The following is a 13,544-nucleotide window of genomic DNA, read 5'->3' as shown; positions in this document are numbered from 1 at the left end:
CTCTGCTGGATGTTTGACAGTAGCTAGCTAGGAGAGGTGAATGTTCTTTTAACTGAGCTACTACTGCAGTTACTGCAAATTAGAAACAAGAAAAGTTTTGAAAAGTGAATTTTAATGAATAGACAATAAGTGTGTCTTTGCTCTCGGAAGCACGATGTTTGTCACTGCAAGTTGATATAATAAGAATCAATTCATATCAAGTTAGATTTTAGGCAGTGAAACAGTTAGTTCAATAGACATCCCATTTAAAACAGTATACATATAATTCTCTGATTTTTTAAGTCAAATGCATTGTCGGAAAATTGGCACAGTATGCACCATACCACCGTGTTCACTTCATGGAAATTAATGAATTTGACTTATACTTTATTTTCTTAAAGTGCAATAACATCAAATGTGTATCTTTAATGAGTTATTGACAAATTATATTATTTTAAAAAGGAGAGAATTCCAGTTAGGCTATTGATTTTATTGGAATCAGCGTGTTATTTGATCAATACATACATATGATAGAGTTGACATTTTTCAGGTAATCAGCCGTGTTTGTTGACATTGAGGTGTGAATTATTTACAAATGGTAAAATCTAATGGTGATGAGAGTATTGATTTAAACTAAGAAGAACAATGCATTCCTGCTTATAGATATATACATGTACCAGTATATGACAAAGAGCATGTAGCCTGTTACACGTATGTGTAGAACATCCATCGTTTATACAGGAAAATCATTATAACGATACCGAGAAGAAATGTACCAACCACTCAGTATACCAGTGATGCTCTCCACATTTTTTTTTTATTCTAGGCTCACTACCGCAGTTATAACATTTAATATTCATAATACTAGCACTGAACTGTTAAGGGAGCCTTTTTTTCAATGAACATGGCATTTCGAAGTGCAATCTCTGATCTGCTGGCATTTTCCATGAGGCACATTTGCAGATTATTTAGATTGAAATGTTATTTTACCAACTAGGGGCGTGACATTATGATAATGAAATTTGCAGGAAGGTCATTTTTTACGATGAAGAACCATGCTCTAGTGCATCCTAACGTCTAGCATATCAAAATTTGTCACATGTGCTTGGGAACTATAGAACACCATAAGTCAAGCTATTTTATTGTGTGGTGCCGTACTACATGTATCATTATATGATGTGGTAATGTTATTACGTGATGTGGCAGTATCATTTTATAACGTGGTACCTGCTCATCAAGAAATTTAAGACACATTGGATTCATCATGGCGAATTAAGATGGCTCTATAAGATCTGGGATCTAATGGACCCATAGCAACACAAAACCAACTTAGCCTACAAAACCCGAAAAGCTAGGATCCAATTTTGTCATCACATTGGAGTAGGTTGCGCTACAGAACTACAGAATAGGGTGGCACTGCAGCAAATGAAATACAATTGTCGTGTATATCTATTTTCATACCATGGTAGCATATTTCTGCCCCTTGTATGCAAGTTATTTTTCTATGACTTATGTCTACATGCAGGATAAATATATCGACATGCAGGATAATTATGTGAACATGCAACATAACTGTTGACATGCAAGAAAAATATAATCAGATAAAAAGTTGTAAAATATTCTAAAATTATCAAATAACACCCACATGTGACATTCCATAAGTGCTAGGTGCAACTTATTTATGTCGGCATGCAACTTATCTATGTTAACATGCCACTTATTTATGTTGACATGCGAAATAAATATGCAAGTCAACATATATATCTTACATGTCGACATAAATAAGTTGCATGTCGACATATTTATCTCGCATGTCAACATAAATAACTTGCATGTCGACATTTACTTATTATAATAAGTAATGCATATATCCTTGTATCATATGATGGTTAATTTCATATGTGTTTAGGGCCTGTCCTTGAACTATTTCCCTTTACCATTGTTCAAATTTGGAAACCATTACCAAATATGGAAACAAGTCCACGTCATCAGCGTCAGTTGATTTTCAGTTGTTGCGTTTAAAACCGAGAAAAACAAATGATAAAGGTTTGTTAAACGGGATATGAAGGTCGCAAATATTGCCAAATAATCTTCGTAACCCACATTTTTTTGTTTGTTTGTGACCTTATTCTCCCGTTTAACAATTTTAAAACAGCATATCATTTTAATGTGTAACGCACTTTATAGACAAAACTGCAGACGAAAAAGACAGACTGATTTAAAACATTCCATGTTTGGAAAGCAATATATTACCTCAAAGTCTGTCTGTTTAGTTAACGAATTGATATGCCAATGACATGTTCTCAATCAAATAAGAAACTGCATGAATTTAGGATGAATTTCACGTGAAACTCGAGAACATTCATATTCCCCGTTCTCATTTTCACCCCTCCCATTTTACCTTGTTTATCCCCGCTTATAAATTTAGAAGCAAAATGGATGGACTACTGTACAAAATGACACTCAGTTATATTAAAGATGTGCCCTTCAGAGAATGGTATAAAATGTACAAATGAAGGTCACTTCATAAAACGACAACAAAACATTAAATCTTCGTAGAAGTACACCCCACCCAATCAACAAGTGAAAGAGTAGCTCCAATTTCCAGTGTCCATGCATGTCATTATGGAAGGTCCCCCGGTTGAGGCGAGGTTGCTGGTACAGTTAAAATTAACCGTCTCTCCTGTGCCCCACTGGTAGGAATCGGGGTCCACAAAGTCCAGCACGGCATTTGCCACGCTCGGGGGCACGATGCAGCGTTTACCTGGAATAAAATAGTTTTTAAATATAGGTACGGGGTACTAAAATATATACTTGTATGAAGTATTCACACATGCACACACTTAATAATTAATGATATCTTAAATTTTTATTCATTGCTCGCATTAATTGAATTATTGAATGCCTTTATCATTATGTTGACTTGATGCGCGCAATAATTGAATTGTTCTCTTCAACTGAATTAAAGAGGATTGATGCGAGCTATAATTCATTTGAAGAGATCAATAACTCAATTAATGACTTAATGTGCGCAACAATTGAATTATTTCTCTCTTTAAATGAATTATAGCGCTTTCTTTGGATTAATGCGCACAATATACTTGAATTATTGCTCTCTTCCATTGAATTAATAATACTAATTCAATAATTGCATTAATTGATGAGCACTGTAATTCTTATAGAAAGAGCACAAAGTATTTTTTTAAAAATGAAAAGAAAATAAGACGTTATAAATATGATATTGAACTCGTAAGTGGCTTTGAAGAGGGCTTACAAGCAAGCTTACCGTATATATATAAATAAATAAAAATCTTAGATATTTTTTTTCTCATATAATTCATTCAGAACATGATGGAAATCAGGCCTATTAGCATCGATTTGTTAAAGCTCACCAGACTAATATTTGCTGACATCATAACTATTTACAAGTACCATTAAATCTGCGCAGTAATTAAATTCATTTTTAATATTGAGAGTTAAATTCAATTTATTCTAATTAAATGCTACAGTACATCATGTATAAACTGTATTAATGCATGTGTATGACTGATTGCAATAACTATATATAACGTTTCATAGTCACACAGAGGAAATATAAATTATTAGGGAAGTAATGAAAATTATGTCTCGCGTATCCTTAATTAAAATCATTCAAATACCTGCACCAATTCAACTGAAATGTTTTGAATATCATTAATATGTATATCTTGTTAACTTACCGGTATATTACTATGTATATCTTGTTAACTTACCGGTATATTACTATGTATATCTTGTTAACTTACCGGTATATTACTATGTATATCTTGTTAACTTACCGTTATATTACTATTTATATCTTGTTAACTTACCGGTATATTACTATGTATATCTTGTTAACTTACCGGTATATTAGTATGTATATCTTGTTAACTTACCGGTATATTAGTATGTATATCTTGTTAACTTACCGGTATATTACTATGTATATCTTGTTAACTTACCGGTATATTACTATGTATATCTTGTTAATTTACCGGTATATTACTATGTATATCTTGTTAACTTACCGGTATATTACTATGTATATCTTGTCAACTTACCGGTATATTACTATGTATATTTTGTTAACTTACTGGTATATTACTTTGTATGTCTTATTAACTTACCGGTATATTATTATGTATATCTTGTTAATTTACCGGTATATTACTATGTATATCTTGTTAACTTACCGGTATATTACTATGTATATCTTGTTAACTTACCGGTATATTACTATGTATGTCTTGTTAACTTACCGGTATATTACTATGAATATCTTGTTAACTTACCGGTATATTACTATGTATATCTTATTAACTTACCGGTATATTAGTATGTATATCTTATTAACTTACCGGTACATTACTTTGTAAAACAGTCATCGTGTACATATTACACCTCACTATGGCGACCTTTGTGTACTTATCAGACTTGATGTGATTTTCAAAATCAGAGTATCACACAATGTACAGCAACAGGGAATTAAACACCCATTTTCTAAGTTTCCATGGCAACGCGATTGTTGAACAACCCTAAATATATACTATTAGTTACTTGGGTACCTAAACATTCACCATGGTGGAATAGACATTTTAATTATCAAATACAATTAAAATCGAAATACAAAAAAACGATAGCCTATAAAACATATCTATATCTTGTATGTATTATAAGATATCTCATAAATGAATTTTTATAAGCTATGTCATAAACTTTATGAAATATCATAACTTTTATAAGATTTTTTTTAAAAGAAAGTTCATAAGATATCTCATGCATAGAATTCATATAATTTACAGTTTATAAGACATCTTATAAACTGAATAAGATATCTCGTAAGCTTTATAAGATATATACAGTGTATCAAACAAAAATTACATCAGGTCTGAACGTCATTCAGATTTTGAGAGACCTCGGGTCTTTTTACCCTGACTTATTGAATGCAGCGCGTTAGAAAGACATTCATGATAATAAATCCGTCTTGAATTCTATAGGTCAAGCGTAATAACACGCAATGATTATCCTATTTCAAAATATTTCAAGTTTATGAGATAATAGCTTTCAATTTTAGTGTAAGAATGTTAAAAGGGGAAAACGAAGTGAAAGTAAATATGCTATTGATTTTTTGCGCGCGTTCAACGATATGATATATAAAAATCTTTTGTGGTATTCATGGATTCCAAACACGGCTTTACTGATGTATGAATCCTTGGTACAGTCCTGAGAAATGTTTTATTGAGTGGCATCGATGCGAACAGCGTTTATCGCAGCTCCGTTCATTTTAGACATTCATTTTCTTCTATGCTAAAATATACTTCCAAGGGTATCGATTCTCAAAATTTAATAACTTCACCCAGCTACATCCCTGGGTTGCTGTTCATTTCAAGATACGCTATTCTAAAGTAACTTTCAAATCTCTGTGTGTGTGTGTGTGTGTGTGTGTGTGTGTGTGTGTGTGTGTGTGTGTGTGTGTGTGTGTGTGTGTGTGTGTGTGTGCGCGTGTGTGTGTGCTAAAATCCATGATACTATATTACTATATGAACGAACAATGTTTTCATAACGATAGTTCTCCCGCGTAAAAACCAAGACAAAACAGAACAAAAAAAACAACAACAAAAACCAAACACATACACAATATTATCTGTGCATGGACCCTCCCTATTCATGAGAGAGAATATTAATTTATTTTTTAATGATTAGTTATGAACACGGAAGGGGAAGATGGTTCCTGGGTTTTTTTTGGGGGGGGGGGTTGTTTTTGGTTTTTTTTTTTTGGGGGGGGGAGGTTTTTTTTTTTTTTTTTTGGATATACACATGCCCAGATACAAGCACTTGTTCCCGCAACACAAACGAAGTGGTTCCGAAGTCTTTCACGACTCTATGTGTGATAAACATCATTTTTACATGATACCTGGCGCAGATTCGCGGTAAAAATCATTAGATATCGATAACTTGTCAGTCATCCAACCAAAACAATCAGAACTCATTAAGTCAGCTGCAACAATAACAGCATTAAACAACACTGTCTTGTATCGATTTAGAAAGTGGTGTACATTCAGCCAATCAATGCCCCCATTGACCCCCCCCCCTCCTCCCTCCCAAGCGCTCTGAGTGATAAGTACTTCTTGTAGGGGTGTATTATTATATGGTTAAGTAAAGTCGTATGTTCCTCTCCTCGCATAGTTACAATTGGAGAGGATCGTGTGTTTTTTCTTTCTTTCAAACTGTAACTGTGCAGTGGGAACAAACTGTTCGTTTCGTTGACTTCTAAATATGCCAAATACATCAGTGAGAACTCGTATCACGTACATGATATTTTGACAAATATATGTTGCTATAACCAAATTACTACAAATTCTGTCATTATTAGATAGCATGCCTCTTGTTTCATCGTGGAATTTAGCTCTTTTCGATTCCTAATAATAAGAAATAGGGTATCTGCACTTTAAAAATTACATTTTACACTTTTAAACAAGATGTGTTTGTGAAATCCACAAGGACAATGTCCTGGTACCAGAAGAAAGATTTTGTCACAAGAAATGCTCATGTGCAATATGAAAGCTCTGATATTTACCATTTTAGAAGTTATGACCAATGTCAATTTTTTTTAAAGTAGGTCAAATGCCAAGGTCAAAAGGTATACCCACAAAAAGGTCTTATCGCAAGAAATACTCATGTGAAATATCAAAGCTCTAGCACTCCCTGTTCAACAAAAGTTATTAGCAAGGTTAAAGTTTTTTAAAAGTAGGCTAAGGTCAGGGTCACAGAGTCGAATATTTTGGTACCCACGGAAAGGCCTTGTCACAAGGAATACTCATGTGAAATATCACAGCTGTAGGACTTACTATTCAAAAGTTATTAGCAAGGTTAAAGTTTATGACAGACTGGACAAAAACAATATGCCCCCCATCTTCGATCTCAGGGGCATAAAAATCACAAAAGTCTTACTTTGATATATCAAATACATTTGTAAACGCTGTCTATTTTAAAAACAATAATTTCTTCTTCTTTTTTCCCTCCCCCCCCCCCTCTCTCTCTCTCTCTTAAAAATACATGGGAGCACGAATGATGACGCTTTATGAAAAGTACTGACCAGTGCGCCGGCGTGAAGTGTAGGTTATACACTCATGCATTTCCTAAAAATGAAGTTTATTTTTATATTTACATTCTATATTTTCCTTTCTGTTAGAATTCCCAGTCAAAGTAGACGAAGTATATTTATCAAGATTCAGTACTCGTGCATGGTTCACAGCTGCAGCGCATTCATGAGAAAATGGCTATCATTGCAATATGTATAGATCTGTGTATGTCGGAGACAAAAACATTGAAAATATAAATATAACGTGACATACCGGAGAACACTGGTAGGTTGTCTGTCTGGTGTAAGATCTCACCTTGATATACCGGAATACACAGGCCTTGTTATACCGGAATATACCGGCATTGTGTGGTGTTCTTACCTGCATATACCGGAATGCAATGGTAGACCTGTTCTTTCTGAATACAAAGATCTTCATTTCCACAAGAGTTCCCGCTGCATGCCCCGGCCATATCCTGGCAATAGAAAATCATAAGCAGGCGCGGATCTATGATATTTCAAAGGGGGAGAATACAATGTTAGATTACAATTCCTCTGCACAAAAAGGAAGATTACAGCCCATAAACGGAGCAATATAACCAGTGGCGGATTTATAGGGCACGGGGGTTACATCTCCCTTTGGTTGAACTTTTTTTTTTTTTTTTTTTTTTTTTTTTTTTCTTTTTTTTTTTACAAAACTCAAAACTGCCTCTCTCTCTCTCTCTCTCTCTCTCTCTGCCATGTTGGGCTCTTCAACCAACTCCCACTCCTTTGGGTGGAAAAGGTACAAACTTGGCCTCTGATTAACCTTTATTTTGGGAGGGGGGGGGGGTAAATATCTTTAAGCAGTAGTTATGTCGAACCTCCGTAATCCCTCAAGATCCGCTACAGATCAATTGATTTTTATGACTATTTCATGTGTATCAAAAGTGTTTCAAGAGTGCATTCTTTGAGTTGATATACCGGTAGTGAACACTCAGGAATTTTTTTTTTTACCAAAGTGAGAGCATTCATATTTGATATTTCTATGTAATCGATGGCCCCATTTAGATTGTATTGGGGTTTTTTAAAGATCGATCTTGGTATCTTGTTAAAAAAATACGATAAGGAAAACAGAGACAATAATTCTTTTCCATACTCAGAGAAATGAACAGTGTAAATTATATAATTGTCTTTTTTAACTGATTGTTACTTTTAATGGGAGAACTTATATTCTATTCCAAAAAGCCTTAAATTTTGTATTATTTTTTTTAATTTCACCTCATTGAAAACACAGAAAAGAGTAAACATGACTACATGGGAGACCTATTTCAAACCCTATAAAATGCAGGCGCTTCTGGGGGCCTAGCCACTACCAGGACTTCACCCTGGACCCACTGTGGGCATTAAGGCTGCCCACAGACCCCCTGCCTCATTAAGTTACGCCCCTTGACTTCAACTCCTTGATCCACTCTTGTATTTCAATGAGACTACTGCTCCGTGCATGCGTATGTCAACCACTTCCTTATTATAGGAAAGGTATCATGCGAGTAGATTTTTAAAAAAAAAATAGTTAAACGTTTTATATTTTGGTCTGTGATCAGAGTAGCCCAGCAGATTATGTCTATATATGGAAAAATCTTTCAGTTGGTGATGCAAGCATCAAACTTGGTACATATATTAACCAAACATAGTTGAATAAATAAAGCACGTTAGCCACCCGAAAAATACAATATGGCGGCCATTTTTCAAGATGGCGGCGGCCTACATTAAGATATTGCATATTCCTTCCTCTATTGTTTGTTAAAAGTGATCTGTGTTTTATATTTTCGGAATTCGTGCTTTTTTGTCTTCCAAACATGATGAGAGACATTTGTGAATCGTTACGTAATGAAATGCCGGCCATTTTTTTCAAAATGGCGCCAAAGCATTATGTAAGTGTTCAGTACCCAATAATTTGTTTTGTGCTTTTGTTTTTAATTGAGTAAAACACCGCTTATTCATTATTGAAGGAGTATTTTATACGGTTTTAATCTTCAAGAGATATTTATTTAAAAGAGTGACAGTCGAAGCACAACCAGGGCACTCTGGTGACGTCACTACTGTGGAACTCAGCATGGGGTCCAACATTAGCTTTACTAATTTTGTGATGTAAAGTGTCCCAAATGCTACCTTATGAGCCCCTACTATTAAGTATCCTTTTATAAAGGTAGTCAATAGTATTAGTAAGGTAGCCGCACCTGAATAGACAGGATGTGCCAGCGCGGGAGAGCCGAGCCAAGGGTAATGGGGCAATTGTTACCTGGATGGTGTACAGATCGCACGGGACTTAAATAATGTTGGATGAACGATCGGGCTAGATGTAGGGGTTACCATGAACCTAGTTGAATCCCATATTTCAATGTGCTTTGGATAATTTAAGGTGGTAAAAGGATATACCCTCGGCCTTAAACATTGTCAGTTTCTAGATTATAAAACATCAATTGCAATATATACGCTGATACATCCATGACCTTTAGTTTGAAAAATGGCAAATGTGAGACCATTGTCATCAAACTTGGACACAGACTGGAGTAAATGTTGTCTCTGTCAGATTGATAAAGATGAAGATCTTAAATCTCCTCCAACCCGTTACGAAACGGACAGATAATGATGGGTACGTTATGATTGCAAGAAATATTCCTCTCTTCCATGCGATTCATCAGATGCCAATCAAACAAAACCCGAATCGGTTAGATCAAGGTGGTGGCATAGAGGAAACACTAAGGGAAAAGAATGCTAAATATCATCAAAGCTGTAGACTTTCATTTAGCAATAGTAAGCTTGAAAGGGCACGCAAACGATCTGCTACAAATATGTCTGATGATGCCCATAGTGTACCTACAAAAAGTAGACGGAGCTCTCTTGAAGATCAAGTATGTTTCTTGTGTGAAAAAGATGCTCCAAAATCTTAACTTCGTCATGCTATGACGATGGATTTAGACAAGCGATTAAATGAATGTGCCAGAAATTTGAACAACGTTATATTGATGACCAGATTAAGTGGTGGGGATATAATTGCACAGGAACTAAAATATCATCGCTCTTGTCTCACAGCCTTTTACAACAGGGAGAGGGCTCATTTTACAAGTCAAAGTAGTGCGGAAAAAATGGCAACAAGAGAGAAGGAGGCCCATCCCATCGTCTTTTCAGAGCTTCTTGTCTACATTGTTGAGTCGAAAATAGGTACTGACGGTCCGATGGTTTTTCGCTTGGCTGACCTTGTGAGCCTCTATAATCAACGTTTGATACAATTGGGAATAGAAGCGCCAAGTATAAATTCCACGAGACTTAAAGACAAGTTGTTGGAAGAGATCCCTGGACTAGAAGCTCACAAGAAAGGTAGGGATATGTTATTAGCCTACAAGGAAGACGTCGGCGAAGCATTATCACAGGCGATGGACTATTCGGAGGCACTGATAGTAGCGAACGCAGCAAAGATATTGCGTAAACGTATGCTGGAACATAAAATGCCCTTTCAAGGATCTTTCCATGACAGTTGTATTGAAGATTCAATGCCATCTCTTCTTGTACAGTTTGTTTGCATGATTGAGCATGGTGCTGATATAAAATCTCAGCTAAGATTTGGTGCTTCGAAAACGGACTTAACAATGGCACAGCTGCTTCAGTACAACTGTTACGCAAAATACAGAGAAGAGTCAAAAACTGTCAGGCATTCTAAAGACCGTGAGACGCCATTTCCTGTATTTATCGGTATGTCAACTTATTCAAAAACCAGGAAAAAGATATTAGTTGAAATGCTTCATGATCACGGTCTTAGCGTCTCTTATGATAGGGTGATTGAAATATCTGCTCAACTAGGGGATGCAGCGGTCTCCCAATTCTATACGGAAGGTGTTGTTTGTCCATCAAATCTTAGATAGAATATTGTCACTACTGCTGCTATGGATAATTTTGACCAGAATCCATCTTTAACGTCTGCATCAACATCATTTCATGGAACTAGTATATCCATCTTTCAGCATCCAACATCGGATAACAAAGGTGAGGTGCGGGAGAAATTACCAGTAAATTCGAAAGCTAAAAAGGTTCCAGAACTACCGGACTCATTTACCAACATACAACCAGCTTTGATAGTCCTGTTTCAGTTCCAAGTTTACAGCTTCAGCCAGAATATGAATGGTTACAAAAGGTCAGTCTCATTGAATCCGTAAACGAGCATGAAATCAATGTAACATGGTCATCACATTATGCATCTAAAGGTAGAAGCCCACCTTTTGAAGTTAGTATAACATCTTTGTTACCATTACTCCGGAACCAAGCACACTCAGTTGCCACAATCAGACATGTAATGGATAAAATTAGTGATATTGTTGCTGTTTTGAACCCTGGTCAGATCCCCGTGATTGCTGCTGATCAGCCTATCTATGCAACAGCCAAACAAATTCAATGGCACTGACCAGAACATTATGGTGAAGACAAGTTTATCATGATGTCTGGAGGGTTGCATATTGAGATGGCAGCTTTTAAATCAATCGGTTCACTATTACAGGATAGTGGTTGGACTGGTGCTCTTGTAGAGTCTGGGGTAACAACGCCTGGTACAGCTGAATCATTTTTATCTGCTTCCAGTGTTACTCGAACACGCCAAATACACCAGGCAACATCATGCTGTTTATATAAACTTCTAAATGAGGCCTATGAAAATTATGCCACAGAGGGAAAATGAGAGCAGTCTTTCCAAAGAAGACTGGGTGAAGAAACGTGAAGCGGAAAGTCCACAGTTTCAGTTTTGGAATTTGATCCTTTGTATGGAGTTGGCTATATTTTTGCTGATTCGTTCTTTTCGAGAGGCAGACTGTTTGCTTTACCTACAGTCTCTGCAAGGAGAGTAGGATGTAATTGTACATAGGGTAATTAGTACTGCCTTTTTGTAGTTTTAACTCGTTTTGGTGTCCAATTGTACGCATTTTTATACATCAAATGTGCGATTTTCAGTTGCACCTTCAGTCTTTCCAATTCACGAATACGGTATGGCCGCCATCTTGAAAATATATGGCCGCCATTTCTAGATATTTGGTGGCTAACGTGCTTTTTTGATAAAATAGTGTCTAAGGATGTTTCATACCAAATTTCATGCTTGCATCACCTACTGAAAGATTGTTAGGGTTATCTGCTTAGCTAGAGAGAGAGAGAGAGAGAGAGAGAGAGAGAGAGAGAGAGAGATTGGCGGTTACCGTAGGGAGATCCGCTTTACTGACGTAGTACGTTCCTATCTCTGCCTTGACCAGACTGGGATCGTCCTCCCTGGATTTCGTGAACATGTTGCACTCCTTTGCAGCAGTGTATGCAAGGGACTTACACTTAGCCCCCCTCAGACAATAGGTGGCGCATTCTATTAGACTTCCCAGGAACTCTCGCTGGAACAGATAGGCCTTGTGAATGGTGGAGTCCACTGTCTTTGTTATAGAGTACTCCGTGCATGTCCCAGCAATAGTTTTAGATAAACCCCAAATCACAAAAATGTGGATTAATTTCATTGCAAAAGTATTCCTTTTTGTTGCCATATGATGTGACTGTTGATGCGCCGTGGTGATGAAGCTGGAGGTGTTGATAAGTATTATTAGTATTTAAACCGCGGGACATGGAACAGCAATCATACAACTTTTATATTGATTAGTTAAAACACCTTTAAAGATGTTGCAGTGTGTGGTAGGAAGCAAACATTGTAAAACACGAGTATGTAGATGCAAACTTTGGTAGATTCGGACCAATGCACAATTAGTTTGATATTAATTAATGATAATCAAATCAAGCTACAGTTTTAATTGTACTACGCTGTATTGAGATTTTTGCCTGCATCCATTTCTTTCAATTCGCTGGCAAAGTTCAATGCTGGAATTTCGGTCTGTATGTCATGTATGTACTTGTTCTTGATTTATCAATAAAATTGCCGATTCCTGTAATACCCCACATCAGATCAGGGACCTATATACTAAGTACATATATGTATGTAGGTCGATCCTTGGTGTTGCTAATTCACGGATTTGGAATAAATCATTGTTGTGCCGATTAATTATGGTGATAGGGATGTTAAGCATTTAGGAAGTCCCCCTCTCCCTGCTTCCGTCTGGGTAGTTTCTGTGGAAACGAGGGGGTTGTTTATATTCGGTCTTTCTATCCCCCTCGTTTCTGTCCAAGCCTTCATAAAGTATGTGGGAAATCAGTCGCGCTTCGGTTTGAATTTATTTCAGCTTACATTTGATGTGAATCGTTCGAAAACTTACATAAATCAATTCATGAATGATTTTGCCGCAAGGGAATACAATTGAAACCATTCAATTCCACACGAAAGCAACGATAATCGTCGTCATTTCAAACACAACAGCTTTTCGCTGTCAAATTCGCCTCCATGATAAACAATTACTTCAGCGCATGCGTCACCTCATTTTGTAAAACAGCTAGAGGCCCAAGAGGGATGAAA

The 13,544-nt window shown here is 36.2% G+C and overlaps 1 protein-coding gene across 1 annotated transcript; it reads right to left on the bottom strand.

Annotated features, from left to right (window-relative positions):
• Positions 1 to 2,141: 2,141 nt before the first annotated feature.
• Positions 2,142 to 12,902, bottom strand: LOC125650631 (uncharacterized). The gene is made up of 3 exons (XM_048879088.2): positions 12,298 to 12,902; positions 7,464 to 7,557; positions 2,142 to 2,743 (listed from the first exon to the last, which is right to left on the bottom strand). The coding sequence occupies exons 1-3, from the start codon at positions 12,625 to 12,627 to the stop codon at positions 2,556 to 2,558; spliced, it is 612 nt and encodes a 203-aa protein (XP_048735045.1). The 5' UTR covers positions 12,628 to 12,902; the 3' UTR covers positions 2,142 to 2,555.
• Positions 12,903 to 13,544: the final 642 nt, after the last annotated feature.

Source organism: Ostrea edulis, chromosome 5 (assembly GCF_947568905.1).
Source record: "Ostrea edulis chromosome 5, xbOstEdul1.1, whole genome shotgun sequence".
Lineage (NCBI taxonomy): Eukaryota > Metazoa > Mollusca > Bivalvia > Ostreida > Ostreidae > Ostrea > Ostrea edulis.
This window is presented reverse-complemented; position numbering and strand designations above follow the sequence as displayed.